The 23,879-nt window shown below is 37.9% G+C and overlaps 1 protein-coding gene across 1 annotated transcript in view; it reads left to right on the forward strand.

Moving 5' to 3' along the window:
- The window catches only part of LOC123873896, a 75,777-nt gene that overhangs the window by 43,106 nt on the left and 8,792 nt on the right, over positions 1-23,879 (forward strand). Inside the window, exons 2-4 of the mRNA XM_045918997.1 lie at positions 14,180-14,400; positions 14,846-14,999; positions 21,974-23,233. Of these exons, the coding sequence (XP_045774953.1) occupies positions 14,180-14,400; positions 14,846-14,999; positions 21,974-23,233 (1,635 nt within the window). The remainder of the gene's footprint in view (positions 1-14,179; positions 14,401-14,845; positions 15,000-21,973; positions 23,234-23,879) is intronic.

Here is a 23,879-nt window from a genome sequence, read left to right on the forward strand (position 1 = left end):
CCCGGTCCCCCAGTGTTGACTTAAAACGTCCACACGGATATCTTTGTCCACGCCCATGATCTGAAATGAAAAAAAAAACCCAACGAAATTTCGGTTTCTGATTGGTTCACTCTTGCGCACAGAATTTCTCTGGCTGATGGCTAATTGGCTGAAAATAAAATGTATTTCAAACTTCCCTTAATGGGCCGTACCTTTTACTTTCTCACGCCCTTGCCTTGCCTAGACCACTCTCATAACACGTGATTACAATTTTGTACACTTGTAGAGATTTCTAAGTTAAAATTTACGACTTTTATCTAATTTATGACCGACCCTAACGCAATTTAGCTTTAGAGCAATTTATTTTGCCCTTTTGTTTTTTATACTTCCTTTCCTACAATTACTCAGAATCTTAACTAATTTATTTCTTTTCGTGCGAGATTTTTGTTTTTAAGAGCAAGGCTTCAAATTTCCGACAGTCATAAAACCGTATGACGGATGGCAAGGCCATCTCAAACCCTCCCCTAGTACCTACTCGCAATAATTTTGATTTTGGTTTGGAAAATTCTTGTTAATAATTAAACTTGTTGGTACATTCGAAAAGGTAATTTAGGCAAATTAAATAATAATAATTTATTCAAGGTCTTCCGCACACTTAAATTAATAACATCTTAGGCAAAATTAAGGAAGGTAGGTAGGTACTTAACCTTAATTTTGTCTAAACTGTTATTTTTATTGCTAAATATTTGCTTACTTGAATATTTTAAATATGCTATTTATATTTACTTTAGGATTTTACATATTAATACATGTATGTTTTCGTTCTAATAATATTGTAGTATAATTTTTAACGAACCGAATAAATACTTAAAATCAATAAATAATTTATGTACTTCCATAAATCACATCACACTATCAAACTTCACACTATCACATCACACTTCACACTAATCACACTAATATTTTAAGGCGAAAGTTTGTGAGTATGTTTGTTACTCCTTCACGCAAAAACTACTTGAAATTTGGAATGGACATATGTAGATAATATCTTGGATTAGCACATAGGCTACTTTTTATCCCGGAAAATCAAAGAGTTCCCACGGGATTTCGGAAACCTAAATCCACGCGGTCTAAGTAGCGGGCATCGGCTAGTTATATTAAAAGGAAATAAAGAAGCAATGCTTCCCTTATTTAACTAAAAGGCTGCATTATTTTATATTATCAATATCATAAATATGATGTTTCCCTATAGTTACGATATCAAGAATTCAAACAATAACTATGAACGATTAGAAAATTTGCAATACTTATTGTTATTGGATTAAAAATGCTAGAGTCATTAAAATATCAAATATGTTTTATGATGCAACTGCCCTCAAAATAACGTGTTTTAAATGCCACAAAAACAAGCTACAATAACTACATTTTACATGTAAATCTCGCTTGCACGTGTAGCTGGCACCTATCAAGAGTTAAGACATAAGTACAAGACGTCCCAACTTTTTATCACCTTGGGAATTGAGTGCCCCAGTCTCAACTCCCAAGGTACTAGAATAGTGACCTCGCTCGCGTTGGAAGATCCCTACTAAGTAAACAGACGAATGAAAGGAGTAGCTGGATGTAGGCGGCGCAATCCGTCGCATGTGAAAATCCCTACTTCATTCACATCTACTCAATGTTACCAACATTATTGCATCTGTAGAAGTTAGCAAGCAAGTGAAGCAGTAAAGTGGCAGTGGGCAGGCCATGCCTGACGTAGAGGCGATGGCCGTTGGAGCCGGAAAGTTCTTGAGTAGAAACCACGTATAAGCAAGCGTAGTGTGGGACGCCCTCCAGCACGATGGAACGAAGATATAAAGAGGCTGGCGGGAAGTGGCTGGATGAGGAAGGCTGAGAACTGGGTGTGGTGGCGGTTTTTAGGGAAGGTCTATGTCCAACAGTGGACGTCCACAGGCTGATGATGATGAAGTGAAGTTAACAGGAATTAACAAGTCGTGTCTTTGAATATCTAATAATAGCTCTTGTAGGCTACGCGATATAAATAGATCACAATGTAGAATTTATTCGCAGACTGCTTGGCAACCGAGACATTGAAGAATTTGCAATAGGGTTAGGTTTAGAATGAGATTTTACATAATTGGAGCGTCGAAACACGAAAGCGCACTTTGACTTTACTCAGACTGTCCGTCTGTATGTGTCGTGTCTGTCAAGAAAATCTATAGGGTATTTCCCGTTGACCTAGAATCATGAAAGGCAGGTAGGTAGGTCTTATAGCACAAGTAAACGAAAAAATCCGAAATCCGTGAATTTGTGGTTACAAAAATATGAGTTTACGACAAATTACTTTACTAAACCACAATATCGCGATGTTATCATTAACTTGCAATATCGCACATTCAAGTTTTAAAATACGATGATACGGAACCCTTCGTGTGTGAGTCGGAGTCGCAGTTGACCGCTTTTTTTTCTACCTTTTTCCCGACTTCGTCATATTGGTAGGTAAATTCAAATACGTTTTTCTAAGGATTCCGTAGGAATTTCTCAAAACCCTTTCATAATACATACTTGTATTGTTACTCATTTGACTAAACAAGTGTAAATTAAAAATTTATAACACCCCCGACAAGTGAAGGTTACCGTAACTAGAAAAGAGCTGATAACTTTCAAACGGCAGAACCGATTTTCTAGGATTATAGCTATCCAAAGTATCTGAGTTTTCCAAAACATCATTTTCAAATAAATAATTATGTATTTAGGCAACGTCCATCTTGACAGCTTGACATTTGTCTATTGACATAATATTATGAACCTAACGGTTATCTAACCTTCTTTTCTACAAGAAAACTAGAAAAGAGCTGATAACTCTTAAACGGCTGAACCAATTTTTTTAGATTATAGCTAAGAACACTCTCGATCAAGCCACCTTTCAAACAAAAAAAACTAAATTAAAATCGGTTCATTCATTTAGGCGCTACGATGCCACAGACAGATACACAGATACACAGATACACACGTCAAACTTATAACACCCCTCTTTTTGGGTCGGGGGTTAGAAAACATTAAAATTAGATCGTGCTAAATGTGTCACATCATTTTCTAGATATCAATGAAACCTTAAAATGTTGCATTTTATTATGAAAGACATCACGTTTTAAGAGTTAAGAAAAAATCTCTACCTTTACAAATTGTAAAACAGAGTTGTACCTTGCTCAGCTAGGTAGGTTAACTAAGTGGTAAATTAATATTTTGACAATTTTGGTTGGTAAATTCAAATACGTCGTGTTTCTAAAGATTCCGTAGGAATTTCTCAAAACCCTTTCATAATACTTGTATTGTTGCTTATTTGAATAAAATATATTCTATTCTATAATCTCAGAGACTACGAATCAATTAAACTGCATTGATGGTTGCTTCCAATTATCTTTTGTGTGTATAGTTCGAAAGGCAAGTAGCGCACCTAGTCATACGTGACAGGCGACAGACCCCAGTTTCACAGCCTCACTGTTAACCTTAAAGGCCGATTCACACCAAGCACGTACACGTGACACGTGCTTAGTGACGCGCGTAAACCCCTAACACACCGGGTTACGCATACGTCCACGCTTTACGCCAGCGGTGTGTCATGTTTCATACAGTTCCATGCATTACAAAGCAATGGTACGCCTTACGCAGCCTGTGTGAATGAGCTATTGTGTCCACCGGGCGGGCCAGGACGGGCCGCATTGCAACGCAAAAATTCGCCTACTGTACATTTTATATGAAACTGCATTGACTAGACGCGCAGCGGGGTGGATTCTGGAGTACATACAAAATACTCACCACACCGTTGAGGCCCGACCCGTCTCTAGTCCTCCTTAAAAACACCTTACTTAAAGGTGTATTTATACAATTGCGAGGTTTGGCGAGTTGGGACGCGAACTACCCATTCACGCATTCGCTTCCGATTTCATAGAGATTCTCCCTTCCTGCGTCGTTTCCTGAATTTTCAGGATCATGGCTCCCTTTTGTAGCAATCTTTGCTACGATGTTCTTCCATTGCTCTCTGTTTCTTGCTGCGTGGATTGCATCGCAGATAAGTGTGTTGACCGCTTCTTTTATTTGGTCTGACCAATCTCTCGGGCCACGTCCGCGAGGTCTCTTTCCTTCGATCGTACCAGATCCTTATTTTCGTCGAGATTATGCGCGAAAATTTATAACGGTATAGTGAATGTGTAAATGCGGGGTTACAAGTTTTTGTTGATCGCCCGCTCATCGGCTTCACGGTCAAAACTCAAAACACTGTTACCGGTTTGCTTGTTTGAAAAACTTCTTACGAAGAAGTTGAACCTGTTTGTTGTACACGGCTGTACGACGCAAGTTTTTGTCGATCATCTACGACTACAAATTAATACGAAGTATTCAAATCGGATCGGTATCTACATCATAGATTGTACCTACCTCTACCTACCTGCCCAATTGTTCTTGTCGTCTCAGTTCAGAGGTAGTTCTCCTACTTGAATTGTTTCTAGTGTTATGTACCTACCTGAAGGGTGCCAGCGGAACTATTACTAAGCCTTCGCTGCATTGTCCATCTGTCTGTCTGTCTGTCAAGTGTATCTCATGAGCCGTAATAGGTAGAAACAGCCGTAATAGGTAACAACAAATAATAAAAAAAATCTAAATGATCGCCGTGCAAATTAAAAAGTACCTAAGTATAGTGGTATATCACAGTTTTATTATATTAGTTTCTACGGTTAACGGAACGGTACGACTCGCACTTGGCTGGTTTTAATTTAAATTAATAACTTATCTAATAGATAATGTAGTACATAGGTAAATAGTTAATATTACTTACCATCTAGTAACTCTTGGGCGTTGACGTATATAGTATGGGTAACTCCGTGACATCTTTTCGTACGGTACTCTTGTTCCTCGCGACATTTCGTTTGATTGTCCACGGTTGGACATAGGTATTTCGCACAAGTCAACTTATCTTCTCAAAGCTGTCCGAACTACTGGGATGTAATTTACATCGTTCGGTGATAATTTGGAATGTCGCTCTCTTATCTATTCTGGCAACGTCACTTTACAGAAAAACCGTTTTGTAATGTTTAAGTAAACAATTGTTAATAATAATCATAGGTCACGAAATATCCACATTAAAACCCAGAGGTTAATAATTTGTACAGTTTGGAAAAAAAACTCGCAAAAATTAGTAAGCAAATATTATATGAGACAAAGAGCCAGCGCGTGCCACACCTTCGATATTTTATAAAAGCTGTTTCTCTGTGTATTGTCCACATCATAGGGAGGAACGATCAGCGTCTCTCTCTCTCTCTATGTATACCTGGCTCTCTCTCTATGTCTGACTATCTCTCCATGCCTGACTCTCTCTCTTTGTCTGGCTCTCTCTTGATGCCTGGCTCTCTCTCTCTATACCTGGCTCTCTCTCTCTCTCTCTCTATGCCTGGCTCTCTCTATGCCTGACTCTCTCTCTCTATGCCTGACTCTCTCTCTATGTCTGGCTCTCTCTTGATGCCTGGCTCTCTCTCTATGCCTGGCTCTCTCTCTATACCTGGCTCTCTCTCTCTCTCTCTATGCCTGGCTCTCTCTATGCCTGGCTCTCTCTCTCTATACCTAAGTATTATGTCTAAATCAACGTGTATATGTTATTGTTCTTCTTCTTCTTTCTGGGCTGGTTACCGCACTTAAACGTTTCCGTCTGTTGTATGGATGTTATTGTTCATGGATTTCTACATTTACCGCGATAGTCAAAATAAGCAACTAACGGACAAAAGTGAACGCAACATTATATCTAGAAGTTAAATATTTAGGTAGGTACCTACGCTGGCTGAGGAATCGCCTAAGCTATCCCGGATTATAATTCCTGGGCTTAATAAGTTTCAAATCCGATAGATCTCGGTATTAGCAACATCCCTTGTATATATGGATAGCTTAGATAATAATTTATACGGGAGGCAATTTATCTTCGGGTGATTGTAATTCATAACATGGTGAAATCAAGGACTAAACAAACTACTGAGTAACAAGGAAAAAATAATGATTAATGAAAATCAAAAACACGTATCTATACGTAAATGACTAAAAGACGTACCTAGTAACATTTATATCACTGTAGTCAGCGAACTGTAGTTGTGGATTGCAGGCTTCACACGCCTTTGAGAACATTATGAAGAACTCTCAGGCATGCAGGTTTCCTCACTATGCTTTCCTTCAACGTTAAAGCAAATGATGCTTATAATTGCTTAATTGAGGAGTTGGGGCTTGGAGTCTAAGCATGAAGTCGTTGCTTAGTGCTTACAATATTAATTCACTATGAACACTTCCTGAATCTTGATAATTTAGGTGGACAGTAACCCTTCAGCATCAGGATTGAGGAGTTGGATCCAGAAATTTTTATGGGGCTACCATCGGAAACTTGTACTGTTGATAAAAAAAAATTGCAACGGTCCAGAAACCGCGAAAGAATCGGTACATATACATTAAAAAAACAGACTGAATTGAGAACCACCTCCTTTTTGGAAGTCGGTTAAAAACGCACACAGCTTCGAAAAATTAGAAGGGTGTGTCCAGGATCGAATCCGGACCTCCCGAGGCTATCATAGATAAGCAAACACACATATACACATAACTGTCAAATACTTTACTTACCTTTCCGTAACCGGGTGAAGAGAGTCGCCAAGAATGCCGTCCACCCAGTATATCCATTTTAGGACTTACTAACCCAGATGACCTAAATTACCTAAGTTCCATGAAGTTTACACCAGTTTCACGCTCTAGGTAGGACTAAGGTAAAAAGTTATGAAGTAAAGATCTGCTCATGTGCGTGTCAGAATACATGCAATAGGTAGGTACGCATGGTCAAGTATTCAAGTATTCAAGCGAATACTTGAAAAAAAATTAGGTAGGTACGCATGGTCACAATAGAATAATAACCATAGTTCGCGAAAAGTTGAAATGGCAATCGGGAACAAACGCCCCGCACACCCGCACAACCTCCGCGCTAACCCGGTGCGGGCGAGCCAGCTGTTCTAACATCATCATCATCATCATCAGCCTGTGGACGTCCACTGCTGGACATAGGCCTTCCCTAAAGAGCGCCACCACACCCGGTCCTCAGCCTTCCTCATCCAACCACTTCCCGCCAGCCGCTTGATATCATCGGTCCATCGTGCTGGAGGGCGTCCCACACTACGTTTGCTTAAACGCGGTCTCCACTCAAGGACTTTCCGGCTCCAACGGCCATCGCCTCTACGACAGGCATGGCCTGCCCACTGCCACTTCAGCTTGCTAATAGTTTGGGCTATGTCAGTGACCTTGGTTCTCCTGCGGATCTCCTCATTTCGGATCTTATCCCTCAAGGAAACTCCTAACATAGCCCTCTCCATAGCTCGCTGAGCAACTTTGAATTTGTGGACAAGGCTGTTTGTCAGTGTCCACGTTTCAGCACCATAGGTGAGGACGGGAAGGACACACTGATTGAAGACTTTGTACTAACATGTGAAATGTAAAATAATGAATATGAATATAAATATGAATATGACCGGGACTCAGTAGTGAGACGGCGATGGGTTGATCATGATGACTGAAGAATCACAATCATTGTGCGTCCTTTTCACTTCTACAGAATTGTGCAAGAGAGAGCGCCCCGTATCAGCTTGAATCCGACAATGTTAAAACGGGACATCGTTACAGCGCTGGCATAAATCTGTCTCGTTTTAACTGAAACTTAAATCTAAGCAAAGTCGAAGTGCGCTCTATAGATTTCAACCTAAACATTTACTGTCTACTCAAATCTCCGGGCAAGGCGACGCGACGCAGGCAAGATCGATCTCTTATCCGCTACCCGGTACAAGTGACCTAGATATTATTTCTAAGAAATGCTAGATTAATTAAGTACCTATAATTCCTGTACATAAAGCGTGTAATGAAATCTTTTTAGGTTTCCGTACCTCAAAAGGGAAAAGGAACCCTTATAAGATCACTTTGTTGTCTGTCTATCTGTCGTCTGTGTCTGTGTCTTGTCGTGTCTGTCAAGAAAACCTATAGGGTACCTACTTCTCGTTGGCCAAGGATCATGAAAGGCAGGTAGGTAGGTCTTATAGCACAAGTAAATGAAACAATCCTAAAACCTTGAATTTGTGGTTACCTACGTCACAAAAAAAAATTAAATGGTTTCTTCAATTTTTTAAACCTCATCTGTAGCCTACAGATTTGCTTGGTTTTTGACGATCGTTATAATTTCTAGATATCATTAGTATAGTGTAGTTGTAATTTACATAATACTGTAACTTTTTATGATTTAAAAAGAGCAGCTGCTCAATTTCTTGCCGGCTCTCTCAGAAGATTTTATATTCCGAACCGATGGTAGAGTCACAGGCATAGCATAAGAAACACTAGTATTTTTTTTAATTCTAATATTTTTTCGAGACCTGTATGCAAAAAATAAACACGTGAAATAAATGAATTTTAATTTTAATATTTAATTGTCGTTCGATATTGGATATCCTGTCTTGTTCTTATTTTGATCGTTCCTGTCGCAGGTTAACGATCGACAAAATTAATATCAAGGTCAAAATCGTAGACATCACTCGTCAATTTATCGATCGACAAAAAGTCCAGTGGCGATCGACAAAAAATAAGATGGCGTAGTTTTTTTCTAGAAGCGCAATGAAAGCGTAGCTGACGTATCGCTTTATTCAATGAAACGCATTTTTGAAAACGCCTGGGAATGACTTAAACTAGAATTCAGGAGAAAGATGAATAAATAGCAACATAAAAGAAATGCTAATGTCTTCAGCAGAGGTTATTTAGCGCGCCTGAGTTCACTAGCATTTTTAATAGGTACCTATCTAATTTAAAAAAATCATACTTATGAAATTAAAAAAATTTGATAAATACCTACTCTGTAAGTAAATTTTGAAAATTCAAAACAGAACACTGTTACGTTGGTATCATCATCATCTTTATCAACCGATAGACCTCCACAGCTGGACATAGGGATCTTGGAGGGACTTCCACAGGCCACGGACTTGTGGTCTTGGACCTCCTGAATCCAACAAGCCGCTCCCTGCGACTCGTTTGATGTCGTCTGGACATACTTACGAGTTGTCATAGTTTTAACATGGCTTTAACTTTTAAGTTTTCACTTCTGACTGGCAATTTTTTTTTTATTGTTCACTCAAGTGCGCAATAAAGATGAGTATTCATATTTATTATAAGATACTAGTTGTTGCCCGCGACTTCATTCGTGGATTTCCGTTTTTAGAAATCCCGTTGCAACTCTTTGATTTTCCAGGATAAAAAGTAGCATAATATGTCACGTCTCCAGGTCTTTAACTATGCCAAAAATCGCGACGATCCGTTGCTGTGTTGCAACGTGATTGGAGGACAAACAAACACGCTTTCGCATTTATAATCTAGTATGAAATATGAATATGTTAATATTTACGTAGAAATTACGTTCTATTATAACAGAACGAGGCCGTCCTATTGTCATTATGATTTATCTTACACAAATAACTGAAACATACAGCTATAAGTATCTACTTACCCGTATTTATCCGTACATCAACATTCAACACCGCCGGTTAATTGCGATTCATTTAAAACACAATTATTTACAGTAGGCACAGTCACAATCGACATGACAAAATTGCAGCTAAATGTATATTTACGTTTTAAAGTTAATTTACATGCAAAACTAATTATTTACGGACATTTTCCAATAATTTGCGGAATTATTACGGGGCCAAAAATTTAAATGGGAAATGAATTCGTATTTCATTAACAAAAACCGGCAAAGTGCGGCGAGTGGGTCGGGTCGTATTTCATTAATAACAAGCACTAGTAAGCTATGATAGCCTAGTGTTTAAGAAGTCGGCCTTCTATTCGAAAGGTCGGGGGTTCAATCCCGACCACGCACTTTTAACTTTTCTCAGTTCTAAATCGATTAAATATCACTAAAACATCGTGAGAAACCTGCATGCCTGAGAATTCTCCATAATGTTCTCAAAGGTGTAATATGCTTATCCACCCTGGGCCAGCGTGGCAGATCATGGCCTAAACCCTTCTTATTCTGAGGGGAGACTGTGCTCAGTAGTGAGCCGACGATAGTTTGTCGATGAGTATAGAATACCCGAATATCATATTATCGATCTGTGCGATTGTAGTTTCATAATAATCTTTGATATAGATAATAATGGTAGAACTAAGATCTTTTATGGTACCTATCTGGCCTACTAAGATAACAATCTTCTACAGTTAGATTCAGTTTTCAGTTAGCATTTTACACTACCTACTAGGTACTAAGGAAAAACGTCGTGAGGAATCCTGCATGCCTGAAAATTCTCCATAATGTTCTCAAAGGGGATCTTTCTTCTCTCTGGGCTGGTTTCCACTTTCAGCACTTAAACGTTTCCGTCTGTTGTGCGATAAAGCGTATATGAAGTCTACCACTCCGCACTTGCTATCGTTATGGCCTAAAGTCTAACCCCTTCTCATTCCGAAAGGACACCGGTTCTCAATATTGGGACAGTGTTCTCAGTAATCATGACCATCTCGTTGGCGAACTACCACGTGGGACCTCCACTCGACTACTATAGGTACAACTAGATAATGTATTCAATGGTACTTATTTTTCCTTGTTACTTATGTGGCCAAAGATGCCGATCAAGCCGCCGCGCCAGTAAGTCGCATTTTCTGATATTTTTTTTTGTTAGTTACTCATAAAATGGAATGTTCGTCAAACAATTTTTCTTTATCTGGGTTGTAAGATGCTTCTAAACAACTGGAAAATGGAATGCATGCAACCTAGGTTTAATAATAATTTTTCACAAACTCAAAATTAGGCTCCATTTTCTCGGAACTATCTATTCTGAGTTACTGCCATCTCAATTACCCCCAGGCCACCACGGCAGAACTTCATCCAAACGGCAGAAACATGCATACAATACTAAAAGCTCCAATAATAAAACATCGCAATGTGAAAACCTGCAAATGAGGCTGAATTGGGACAAAATTTTCCATCTCCCGTTGTAACTCGAAGCGGTAAACATGCTGAAATGTCGTTTTCATCTTGAACTAAGTTTATATAAATGCAAATATCAGCACGTGACATTTGGATGTAGAATTCATCTCTCTATGCGGAGTGTATACTTCCCTACATATACTTTTACTCCTAGTTTCACTTGATATAGGTATCTAGCCTATCGGTTGAAATTAATAAATAATAATAATCAAACCTATCTGTAATCTGTCGATACGGTACTAATAGGGTTTTTTACTGTTGTTAGTAACAAAATGATTGTGATTTTTTGTATAGCGGTAGTATTAAGCGGCTATGAATTCATTCAATTTAAACAAAATCATGATTTCTATTTATTTTTAACATAATTAATTATTAAGGTCACGCTGTACGGAAACGATTAATGACGTCACGAGGCGTAAAAGACAAATATTTTTCAATTTTTTTAACATAGAAAATATTTTTCGCGCAGAATTTAGTCTATTTTTACGAATGCACAAATGCCCTTATCCCGGAAAATCATAGAGTTCCCACGGGATTTTTAAAAACGTAAACCCACGCGGAAGAAATCGCGGGCATCAGCTAGACAGCTAGTAGATTATTTATTCTGACCAGCAGATGGCGACCACTATCTATTGAATTGAAATGCAGTGTACGATTGTCGAGATCACAATCTAGCGACGTTTTATGCCCATCCGGATGTTAGCTACCAACCAATACGTCTATCGTATGATCTAATATTTTTCAAAACCAAGGTAGTTCTAAACTTGTAACAATATACTATATTTATGGCCCATAACCTAAGTCTATAAAAATGTACTCAGGCACGTTTCTAACTTGCTGATTGACTAAAACTTGATACCTATTGTTCTACTTACCTATAGTTGTTGGGTTTAGGGCAAAGAAATGCACTAAGTAAATAATATTTTTAGAGAAGACAAAGTTAAAGCAGAAAGTGAAGGAAACAGTGAAGGAAAATATCGTGAAGAAACCTGCATGCCTCAGAGTTCTCCATAATGTTCTCAAAGGTGTGTGAAGTCTGCCAATCCACACTTCGCCCATCCTGAGAGCATTCCCGTTCTCCATAGTGAGCCGGGGATGTGTTGATCATGATGATGATACATTAAAATCACGATGATGATAAATTGAGAGGGTGTCCGTCCAATTTTAAAATTCCAAATAAGAAGAAAGCTCTATCAAGAATAACTAAACTGATAAAGGACCCTAAAAACTCCGATGCCGTTAACATGCCGATACTCAATAGAAAACGTGCCACGCGCATCTCCAAAATTAGAGTTCCGTGTAAAAATTAAAAAAATACAATTTAAAGCACTAACTTTATAAGGCAGGATGTAGCCATATTATTTCTGCTTTCTTCTTTTAAACTGCTGAATAAAGTTAGTCAAAAGTATTTAATAGCTGCTTATGTACAAGTAGACGATGCCCGCAATTTTGTCTACGATTGTCTAGGATAAAAAGTAGTCTAAGTATATCCGTATACAGGATTGCAAGCTGTCTGTACTTACCAAACAGATGATGTTCTTGGCTTTGCCCTCGCGGGATTGGTTTTATAAAGATCCCGTGAGAACTCTTTGATTATCCGAAACAAAAAGTTGCTTATATATTTATACATGCCTGGGTTGCAAGCTACTTATCTCTGTAAGAACCTAATTTCGTCGAAATCGGTTTGGGCCGCGAAAAGCTAGCATCTAGACACACTTTCACATTGATAATATTTTATGGATCTGTTTTTTACTGGTCGATGGTAGTAAGACTCTTGAAAGATCACGAAAATCTTAACTTTTCATCTAGTAGGTATCATGGAGCCATAAATTGGCGTATACCTATGCAATAAATACTATGAAATAAGGTATAGGTAGGTATATTCTAAATTTAGACTCATTCTGCTTAGCAGCTTATTGTTACTACATTACAAGACCAGTCTTAATTTAGCATTCGGCAGTACCTAGGTACCTATTTAGAAATGTTTACCTATCTAGATAATTATTAAGTACCTATAGATACTTGCCTCAGTTACCTACATCCAAAATCTAAAGAATATCAAATAATCGTATCAACATAATTCATATTTGACCATGCAGAAACTGATTTGGCCTTTGACAATAACATTTACCTACCTATACTTATTTTATATATTATAATATACTATACTAAGTATTTATTCCTATTTGCTGAAATTGCATTAGGTACCTGCAGACAGCAATACTTACTTGAGCTGCTCGGTTGCAGGAAAACTGCATCAATCATTATTAAAATCGCAATCGTTGTGATTGGCTGAATTTATGGTATTTTCGTTCCAACAATACGTTGTAGCCAATAGAAAGCGAGCATCAAACAATCAGAGATGATTGCGATTGTGATATTGTAGCTGTCATTCTACCGCAATCGAGCCGCAGGTATTTACATGAAATGAATGATCTTTTAACTGTATAGGGAACCTGCATTGTCCTTCAGAGTTTTGCTTGACGATAAATTTTTTACTGCTCTTCTTTTAATGAGCTTCTTGGAAGTGCAGGTAAGGGTACGCGCAGGAATCCCTTTCATTAGCCTCGGGTTTATTGGCCGTAGCCTTTTGGTCAAAAATGTCTAGTTAAGTACCTACCAATAGCTGTTGCTGTAACAATTATTTTATTCGAAGACAAGATATTAGGTACTTGCCTTCTTTCCGAATCGCTCTTGATTACAGGTCTTGAGTAAAATAAGAGCCAAATAGGTAGGCACATTACCTAAATAAAGTTCACAGAAAAAAATTGCTAAGTTAGTAAGTTCACAAAGATTTTAATTACCTTTGAAATTAACTTGATTGTATGTTATCATTCCGTTGTGGTAACTAATTTTTCACTAATTGCAATTTGTAGTTTGTCTGATGAATGATTAAAGGCCTAGCCTAGTGGCCTACACGTCCGAGCGTAAAACGCACATAGTTTCTTATAATTCTTGCTTTTAGTTTACGATAAGACGTTTATTACCAGTATGAAGCTATTAGCTAGATACCTATCGTATTCTGATTCCTTACACGCACTTGATCAATTTTGTTATTAGATATCTTCCTATACCTATACAAGAATAGCGATCCCCTGCTCCCAGGAATAACAAAATACACGTAAAATCAAAATGTCTTGTATTAATAGACTACTCTTTATCCAATTCCAGACACGACTACCTCATATAACAACGGTGTTGGCCGTGGTAGCGATAACCTCGAGCAGTATCGTCAAGTCACCAACTGACGGGCAGAACTTCGAGCTGCTCATCCTGCACAACAATGACATGCACGCCAGGTTCGAGCAGACGTCGCAGCTCAGTGGCGCTTGCACCACCGCTGACCGGGAGGCGGGGAAATGCTATGGAGGATTTCCCAGAGTTGCTCATGTGTAAGCTACTTAATCTTCTAGGTACCTTCATTTTTGGTACTGTAACAGCTGCTGAGCCTCTTGGCGATTGTTCTCTGTAGAATCTATGTTCCGAACGGTGGTAGTCACAAACGTAGCTTGAGACAATTTTGATTTTGAGCTCCTGGATACGAAATCTCCTGATCTATTCACGTGTACCTACTATATAATGTTGGCCACGGCAGAGCTATCATTGAGCAGAGCCAATTCCATCATTCCCATACTAATACATCAAAGTAATAAAACTTCGGATTTGGCCGTGCTATCCGCCTTTTGTTGTTAGTACCATGTCAAAAGACTGAATCTAAATATATAAATGGAAAAGGAGACTAACTGACTCACTGATCTATTAACTATTGGGTCTACTGGTGGACAGATATGGCTGAAAGTCGTGTTTTTTTTGAGTGTTTTATGTTTTGCATTCCAGAGTGAAAGAGGCAAGAAAGGCAGCCGCGTCCGGCGAAGGGCCCCCGGTTCTATACCTCAATGCTGGTGACACGTATACGGGGACCGCCTGGTTCACGGTCTATAAATGGAAGGTTGCCGCCGAGTTCCTTAACGCCTTGCAACCTGACGCTGTTGTAAGTAAAAACTCGCTTGGAATAAATTCGCGTTCCGTGGAGGTCCTCAATTAAAGGCCAATTCACACCATTTGCGTATGCAGCACGTACACGTGATACGTGGATAGCGTGAACCCATAGACGTAACTGCACGCATTACGTCTACGTGAATTGCATACAGTTCCATACATTACAACGCAATGGGACGCGCTACGTCTACGCTTACGCAACGCATACGCAGCCTGTGTGAACGAGCTTTAAATCCCGTTTTGCAAATTAGGGCTGGCACAGACGATGGATAGTTTATTTTATTCTAAAACATAAATATGTGTGTTTCATGCTTGTGTTTAGAAGACTTGTCTATCCTCTGTGCCAGGCGTCTTATTCACCAACAAAATATCGCAGAGCTGACAGCGATATACCTACCTACTTAATCCACTTATGTTGGGATTCGCTTGTAATGTCCTAGTTACAGAATTCAGAATAGGTACCTAATAAGAATTCTGTGGTCCTGTTATTTGCATCTTTCTACCATTTTTTTGCCCTTATCAAAATATATAAAATCGAACGATGCATAAGGTTTTTTTCTTGTTTTGTAGTGTCTGACGAGCTAAGTGTGTGTGTTTTGCCTGTATTACCTAGGGTTGCCAACAGTGTCGTATTTTTGGTTTTGCTAAACAAATTCACGTTTTTTTTTAGATGTACTTATCTCAAAAAAAAACTTGCGCGACCTTAATATTTCCAGATTTCTACCCTGCTAAACATTGTATTAGTCAATGGGCCCCAACTTAAATCTGCATTATAAATACGTAACTCTTGGAACATTGTTTGATTATTTAATTGATTACTTTTACTAATAAATAGCAATTAAACAATAAAAATTAGACCAATCCAAAAAAATCTTGTAGGTATATATCTAGAATAATAATTTTGAGTTTGTAATAAGATCCGTGCTGAAATTGTGCAAAAATATAACATAACAGCGTCGTTTGTTGTAGGCACTTACCTTAGTCAGTAAATAATTAAGTCAAAAAGTAAGTAATCAAAGCGCGTCTTCATAAGATGTATGAATAGGATCACCTGAGTTCTGTCGTGTCGCGAGTCACGACACTACACAAACAGTAATTTGTGTGCGCCTTTAGAAATATGTACTGACCTACATAAATACATTATAAATGAATTGTTGGCAACCCTAATTACGTGCCATCTTACGAGCGGTATGGTATCGCAATCTGTGATTATCGTGTCTTGTGGTCATGTATCGTTTGACACTTGATGCATGCCCGCACAATGCCAGTGCCTACATTTAGGTTATCTAGGTACCTCTATGTTACCTACTGAATACCAAGCTAAAGGTCACCGCCAATACTATTTATATCGTCTCGAAATTGAAACACAAGTAGGTACAACATTTAACTGAAATTAAACGATCTCCGTGGCGCAGTAGTGAACGCTGTGGTTTTCTAAGCGAGAGGTCCAGGGTTCGATTCCCGGCAGTGGTAATTTCGGAATTTATAATTTCACAATTGTCTTTGGTCTGGTGGGAGGCTACGGCCGTGGCTAGTCACCGCCCTACCGGCAAAGCCGTGCCGCCAAGAGATTTAGCGTTCCAATTCGATACAATGTAGAAACCTATAAGGGGTATACTATGGATGTAACAAACACTGCCATACCCCTTTCAAGTTAGTCCGTTACAATCAGACTGCATCATCACTTACCACCAGGTGAGATCTCAGTCATGGGCTAACTTCTAATGGAAAAAACCGTTTTCCTTCAAACCGTCTCTAACGTGAAAGATTCTAATGACTTATTTTAGTATTCAGCACCCAAATGTCAATACAGCCCTCAGGTTCTATAATTTTTCGTGACAATTGGCTACACGTTTGAGAAAAAGTTATGGCGTAACCACTTTGATTTATTGCTTTTTCACCCGACTACGGCAAAGCCAAAAGGAAGGGTTATGATTTTAGCAGTCTATGTATGTATGTATGTATATACGTATGTTTATACCCAGATTCTCTGTATTCCACCGTAGCGCCTAAACTACTGGGCCGATTTGGATGATTTCGTTTGTAAAAAAATTGATTCATTGTGAAGGTCCGGGTGACAGGCTAGATTTTATACGGAAAAATTGACCTAACGGATGTTACTTCAAAAAAGTCTCCAATTTTTTTTTATTGCTATTGTATCGAGTGAGGTGGCAAATGAAAGAGGAGAAAATTCTGAGTTCATGAATATAAATGTGCTAATAAACAACGCAACGGAAAAGCACTTTTAGTATAATATTTCAGCGTTTATTAAGACGATCGTAGTAGGGTTTTAGTTTTCAACTTTATCTTGTCACACGCGACATTTTTGTCAAAAACCCCTAAGTCGAATATCGAAGAACAGCCCCACAGACACCCAAGACACTGGACGGTTATGGCAAGAGCCTTAACCCTAACTATATCAGAGCCTATATCTGTATCTTCTCTACGTGCTTTGTGTTCGTACGACACACTACACGCCTATCCTGTTAATTATGTCGTTTGCTTGTACCGATTAGTGTACATTGATTGTCTATTAAGGTTTAAGACTTAGCTGTAATTATTGAGGCTGCGTAAGGTACTAAACAAATTCAGCAGAAGTCGGTGATATGAAAAGATAATTTAGAGATAGAATTTGGTCTTGTTGTCTTGGTCAGCATCTAGTAAACTTCGTAAATGTCACATTACCGATTTCTTTAAAAATAAAAAAACCGGCCAAGTGCGCGTCGGACTTGCGCACCGAGGGTTCCGAACTCGGGCATTTTTTTCGACACTTTGCACATAAATCAAAAACTATTATCCATAAAAATAAATAAAAATCTGTCTTAGAATGTACAGGTAAAGCCCTTTCATATGATACCCCACTTGGTATATTTATCTAGCTTTGAAAATTTAAACACATTTTAATTTATTTTTTAATGATGTAACCACAAATTCACGATTTTTGGACTTATTCCTTTACTTGTGCTATAAGACCTACCAGCCAAATTTCATGATTCTAGGTCAACGGGAAGTACCCTATAGGTTTTCTTGATAGACACGACGGACGGACGGACGGACGGACGGACAGACAGACAGACAGACAACAAAGTGATCCTATAAGGGTTCCGTTTTTCCTTTTGAGGTACGGAACCCTAAAAAATCACGTCAGCCATATCTAATTTGAAAATGGACTTCGATTTTCGTTACCAATATTACAACCACTTAAAAAAATACGCAGCCGGGAAAAATTACTCACTTCTTACCATAATATCAAAATCCGAATCTAAATAGAACCTGTACCAATAGAACCCATTATGTGGGAAGCGAATAAAAATCACGTAAGTATAATAAAAATGCGATTCGGTTCAGCGGATTCAGCGGAAATCTTGAAAAGTTGTGCACAAATTCAACATAGATTTTTCTTCAAACTTTGAACTAAACCCACGACCGCATTCGTCGTAAAGTGGAGTTGAAATCGAGAAGCCGTTAAACCTAAACGGCTTAAAAGTTTTATGAAATCCTTTCATAATACAATTAGGTACGGAGTTTCATATGGATTCTATTTTTATAGGTATTTGTTTGGGGCTTATTTGTACTAGTACCTACGTACTTAGGTATGAACAAGTGTAAATTAAAAATTTATAACACCCCCGACGATCCAAAGTATTTGAGTTTTCCAAAACATCATTTTCAAATAAATAATTATGTATTTAGGCAACGTCCATCTTGACAGCTTGACATTTGTCTATTGACATAATATTATGAACCTAACGGTTATCTAACCTTCTTTATCACAAGAAAACTAGAAAAGAGCTGATAACTCTTAAACGGCTGAACCAATTTTTTTAGATTATAGCTAAGAACACTCTCGATCAAGCCACCTTTCAACCAAAAAAATCTAAATTAAAATCGGTTCATTCGTTTAGGCGCTACGATGCCACAGACAGATACACAGATACACAGACACACAGATACACACGTCAAACTTATAACACCCCTCTTTTTGGGTCGGGGGTTAAAAATAGTAATCTTATACCGGAGTTGCACTGGCTTGAATTCTGTTTTAGTTGAGCTTTTACCTAAATTAGGTAAGTAGGTACGCGCTACACTTTTTTAACCCCCGGCCCAAAAAGAGGTGTTAGTTTGACATGTGTATCTGCCTGTGGCATCGTAGCTCCTAAACTAATGAACCGATTTTAATTTAGTTTTTTTTGTTTGAAAGGTGGCTTGATCGAGAGTGTTCTTAGCTATAATCCAAGAAAATCGGTTCAGCCGTTTGAAAGTTATCAGCTCTTTTCTAGTTATTGTAACCTTCACTTGTCGGGGGTGTTATAAATTTTTAATTTACACTTGTCTGATGACTTTAGGTTCGAATCAGTTATTTCTGGTAACTAAACTCTTCAATCAACGAGGTAAGATTGTCGCATGTCGCACTGATTTTTTCTTGGACCCCCTGTTCGTTTCATGACAGCCGAACATAGGTTTCTAATAGGGTGATTCTAGACTAACGGTTTTTTTTGTGCAATTTGCAGTTTTGGCATAGGTACCTAGTACCTACCTATTATCTACGCAATTACATGCGCGCTATATTTCGCGCTTTAATAAAACGAACGGACATGCACGCGGTTATTCCTGCGTATTCAATCAGTTGGTCGATCAGTAGCAATATGTACTGGCGTCTTTCCACAAAGTCTTTTGCATAAGTAGCGGCTCTTGTTACGACGTAATAAAGTGCAATTCAGCTTGCAAGCACTGCAACACAAATTTAACAACCGCCTCTCTTTCTATTGCGTAAACTCTTATCTCTTACTTCTCTCTCCCCCCCTTCTCTATCTCCCTTTCCTTTTCTCTCTCTCACTCTCTTTCTTTGTCTCTCTCACGATATAAAAATTGATCCGGAGCCGCCGGCGGCTCACGCCACATCTTGGGAGACCAGCCTAATCTTCGCAGCTTTCGCAATGACTTCTATGTATTTGCGCTTTCGCAACTCGTGCGTGTGCAAGCTTATAACTAGGTATTTAAAGCGCGTCTTTGCTCGTAGAGGTAGGAGTGTGGCAATAGGCGTGCGTCTATGCGCGTAAAAAATGAGCTTATACGCGCAGAACGAACCCTAATCTGAAACCGCTCATAAACTAAATGATATAGACAACAGACCAGTTTTACAGTTTGAATGAATGTACGTAGAGAGGGATTACTCTTTACATCCAGTTTATGAACGTTATGTACTCAGCAAAATCAATACATGTTGCGTCACCTCCTGTTACATAATGTGAAATGACACTGTGTGCATATTGTGTGGTCTTTATATCGGTGGTTTGGTGGTTACATGGTTAATGATTGTCTGTCGGTTGTTCAGCCATTGCTCCAATGATATTATACTATTGACATGTTACGTTAATATTAATTGGCGTAGATAATATAATTATTCATCCTTGATGATAACAATCCCACGAGAGAAGAAGAGACAGTGCGATCCGAGTGTCGTAGTTACAAGTCTTCACTTCACTATACTTTACACGTACTTGTATCTATGTAACGTATAGTAAGTAGGTATTTCTTGATTGTTCACATCAGTTATCGTAAGCCTATTCACAGGGTGCGAAAAAGCCGCAAGAATAGTATATTTAAATAACAAAAATAATAATGAATTAATAGGGTGCAAGAACTGTATTCGACTACGTAGGTACTATATGAGAAATTCTATGATATTCTATCATATAGGTAGGACATTATGTTCTTCGATTTCATTCGATTTAGCGTTGTCTCACCAAAGTGGGGCCTTTTTCCCTACATTTAGCCGCCCATTTTTCCGTATTTAAACATCCATATTTTACTCTCTTATTGCCCATCTTCAATAGGTAGGTGATCTCCGGCCTGTGTTAACAAGTTTAGCGCATTTTGTTGGACAACTCCAAGAGCTGATGTTGAGAAATCTGTTACCATATTAAATTTTTCGTGATACATAGGTAACCATAACGTAGTCAAGCCTCAAGTAATCACCAATTTCATGGACATTGATGATGTACGTAATCATTACATTGTCAGTCAGTTTGTACTCAGTCATACCTAATGCATTTTCAGCACAGAAAATGTGTGATATTCGGCTGCTTCGGGCGAATCGAATTAATTTTATTGATATCAACGCTGACGAGATCTGCTGATGCTCGCGAATTTTTTACGACTCTCCCGATGCTGCTAACCGCTCCGTCGCTCGTATTTTTAGTACTAATCAATAAATCTTGTATGTGATCTTATTTCTATTATCGTTAAAAACTGAATTCGTGAACTCGGTTTCAGTCGTTAAAAATGGTTGAATTTAAAATAACCTCTAAAGGAACTGCTACACAAAGAAAAACACGTAAGTTTTATATTCAAGATATACCTAAGCACAAAATGCTAACAAAATAATTACTATAACTTGCATGACACCTAGTAATAAGTAGGTAAACCTAACTAAACTAACAAGTTACAAAACCAAACAAATTCACTTAATTCCTGTACTGTAGTGTTGTGTTTTGTGTTAAATGTTGTTAATGTGCTTTACCGCTTAATATAATGTGTTCATAATTAAATAGGCAGGTAATTACCATAATACTAGTATTAGTAAAAGAAACCATCGCAATAAAATTAACGAGTTAACGATAAACGACTAGGTATTAATAAAAATAAAAGTTAAACCCTTACCTTGGTTTAAATATAACAATTTTAGTAACCAAGAAATCAAGCGTTTACAAGAAATGCCGCATTTTGTCTATAACCAAAATGGCTGCTTAATAAATCGATAAAATATTATTATTAATTAGAATTATTATATCACCTATCATGTAAAAATGATCTACAAAATGTGACTTATTTGAATCATACTTTTTCTAAGATTATCAGCATATTCACGCTTGGTTTCTTTTCTGTTTAAAAAGCACTCATATTAATAAATTGTAATTGTAATGGCTTGCATGAGGTACTAATATAATTTACATATCTTTTCAGTCCCTCGGGAACAACGATTTCGAAAACGGATCCACCGAACTGTCTCCGCTTCTACAACACTTGGATACCGCAATTCTGGCCAGTAATGTTATCATTGATACGAAGGAAGCAAAACACACCATCCAAAAGTCTATTGTGAAAGATATTCAAGGAATTAACGTCGGTATTATCGGTTATCTTACTCCAATATCAGATGGCAATGATTCAGTTGAGTATATCGACGAAGTGAGAGCTGTAAATGAAGAAGTAGCCAAACTTAAGGCTAATGGTGTAAAAATTATAATAGCTTTGGGCCATTCTGAGCTCGCAAAGGCTGTTGAATTAGCAACTGAAGTGGACGGTATTGACTTGGTTATTAATGGACATAAAAACCTTTTCTCTTCGAATGGAGTAAATATTGAAGACTCCACGATAGAAGAAATTGTTGTAGTCCAAAAGTCTTTAAAACGCGTACCTGTCGTGCAATCGTACGCATACAACAAACATCTTGGGAAAATACACATTGTATTTAATGCCGATGGTGATATATCTGATTATAAGGTTGATACGATTTTGCTTGATGACACAGTTGATCATGATGCTGAAATAACTGACATTATTCAAAGGTATAAGAGAGATGTTTCTGCATCTACACCAATTGGCAGTACTGTTGTTTTTCTGGAAGGCACTTCATGCAAAGTTGAAGAATGCAACTTCGGTAACTTAGTTGCAGATTCCATGGTTTATTATTATGCAATCAGTCACCAAGGTGAACGATGGACTGATGCACCAGTGGCGATTATAAGTGGAAACACTTTCGCTGGTAATATAAGACCACTAGTTCGCCCTTTCAGAGTTAGCAGACAGGACTTGATTACTACGATAGCAGAATCATCCAATTTAGTAGTAGTAACAATGAGTGGTGTTGTACTGAAACAGGTACTCGAACATAGTGTTAGTGAATATAGTGCTCATAAACAATCAGACCGTTTTCTCCAATTCTCTGGTATAAGAGTGGTGTACGACTTAGAGAAAGAACGTGGCTCGAGATTAGTGAGTGCTGTCGTGCGCTGCTGGGATTGCTCTATTCCTGAATTCTTTGCTATAAACGATACAGCCAGCTACAAAATAATAATGCCCTCCACCCTAGCAAGTGGAAGCTATGGATTCTCAATGTTAGCTAACCAGACTAAAGAAGAACTCAATTACGATGCCATTACATGTACTGAAGAATATATCAAAAAGAGAAGTCCTGTGTACCCAGAAGTAGCCGAACGTATTGTTTTGCTTAATATAGACGCTGTGCGAGACGCTGCTTCTGCTTTGAATTCTTCTATTATAGTTTTAATAGTTGCATTATTGAGATTTTTCATTGTTTAGTTATGATTTTTATTTGAGAATAAAATAATTGTTTTAACTTTATTTTTCTCATTATTTGCATTAATAGCTATTACATCATTTTCTTTTAAAAATTATGATTCTACTTAAAACTTTTTTTCGAAATCATCGTCGTTCAAAAAAACAAACTCATTGTAAGTATCATAATATTGCATATATTATTATGCATGAGATTGCATGTACCTTTTTACACACTACGTTCTACATTTGAGTCGTTTTCTATTGCTATCGAGTCTGCACTGAATAACAATCGTTAGTTCATGAATCCAATTTTCACTATTAAATGTAACGTTCATAATATTTAATACTTTTTGGCAATGACTTGCTTAGAAAGTCATTGCTTTTTGGATATAGTACACTATATATTTTTTGTTATACACACTATACTATATATATATACACTATACACTTTTGGTATACTAGACTACATGAAGGGTTAAAAACTAGAATTTTCGTACTTATTAGGTGCTTAATTTTTATTTTTCATACTATGAAAATCACACCTACTCATTATGAGTATATCTAACAG

Source organism: Maniola jurtina, chromosome 17 (genome assembly GCF_905333055.1).
Source record: "Maniola jurtina chromosome 17, ilManJurt1.1, whole genome shotgun sequence".
Taxonomy (NCBI): domain Eukaryota; kingdom Metazoa; phylum Arthropoda; class Insecta; order Lepidoptera; family Nymphalidae; genus Maniola; species Maniola jurtina.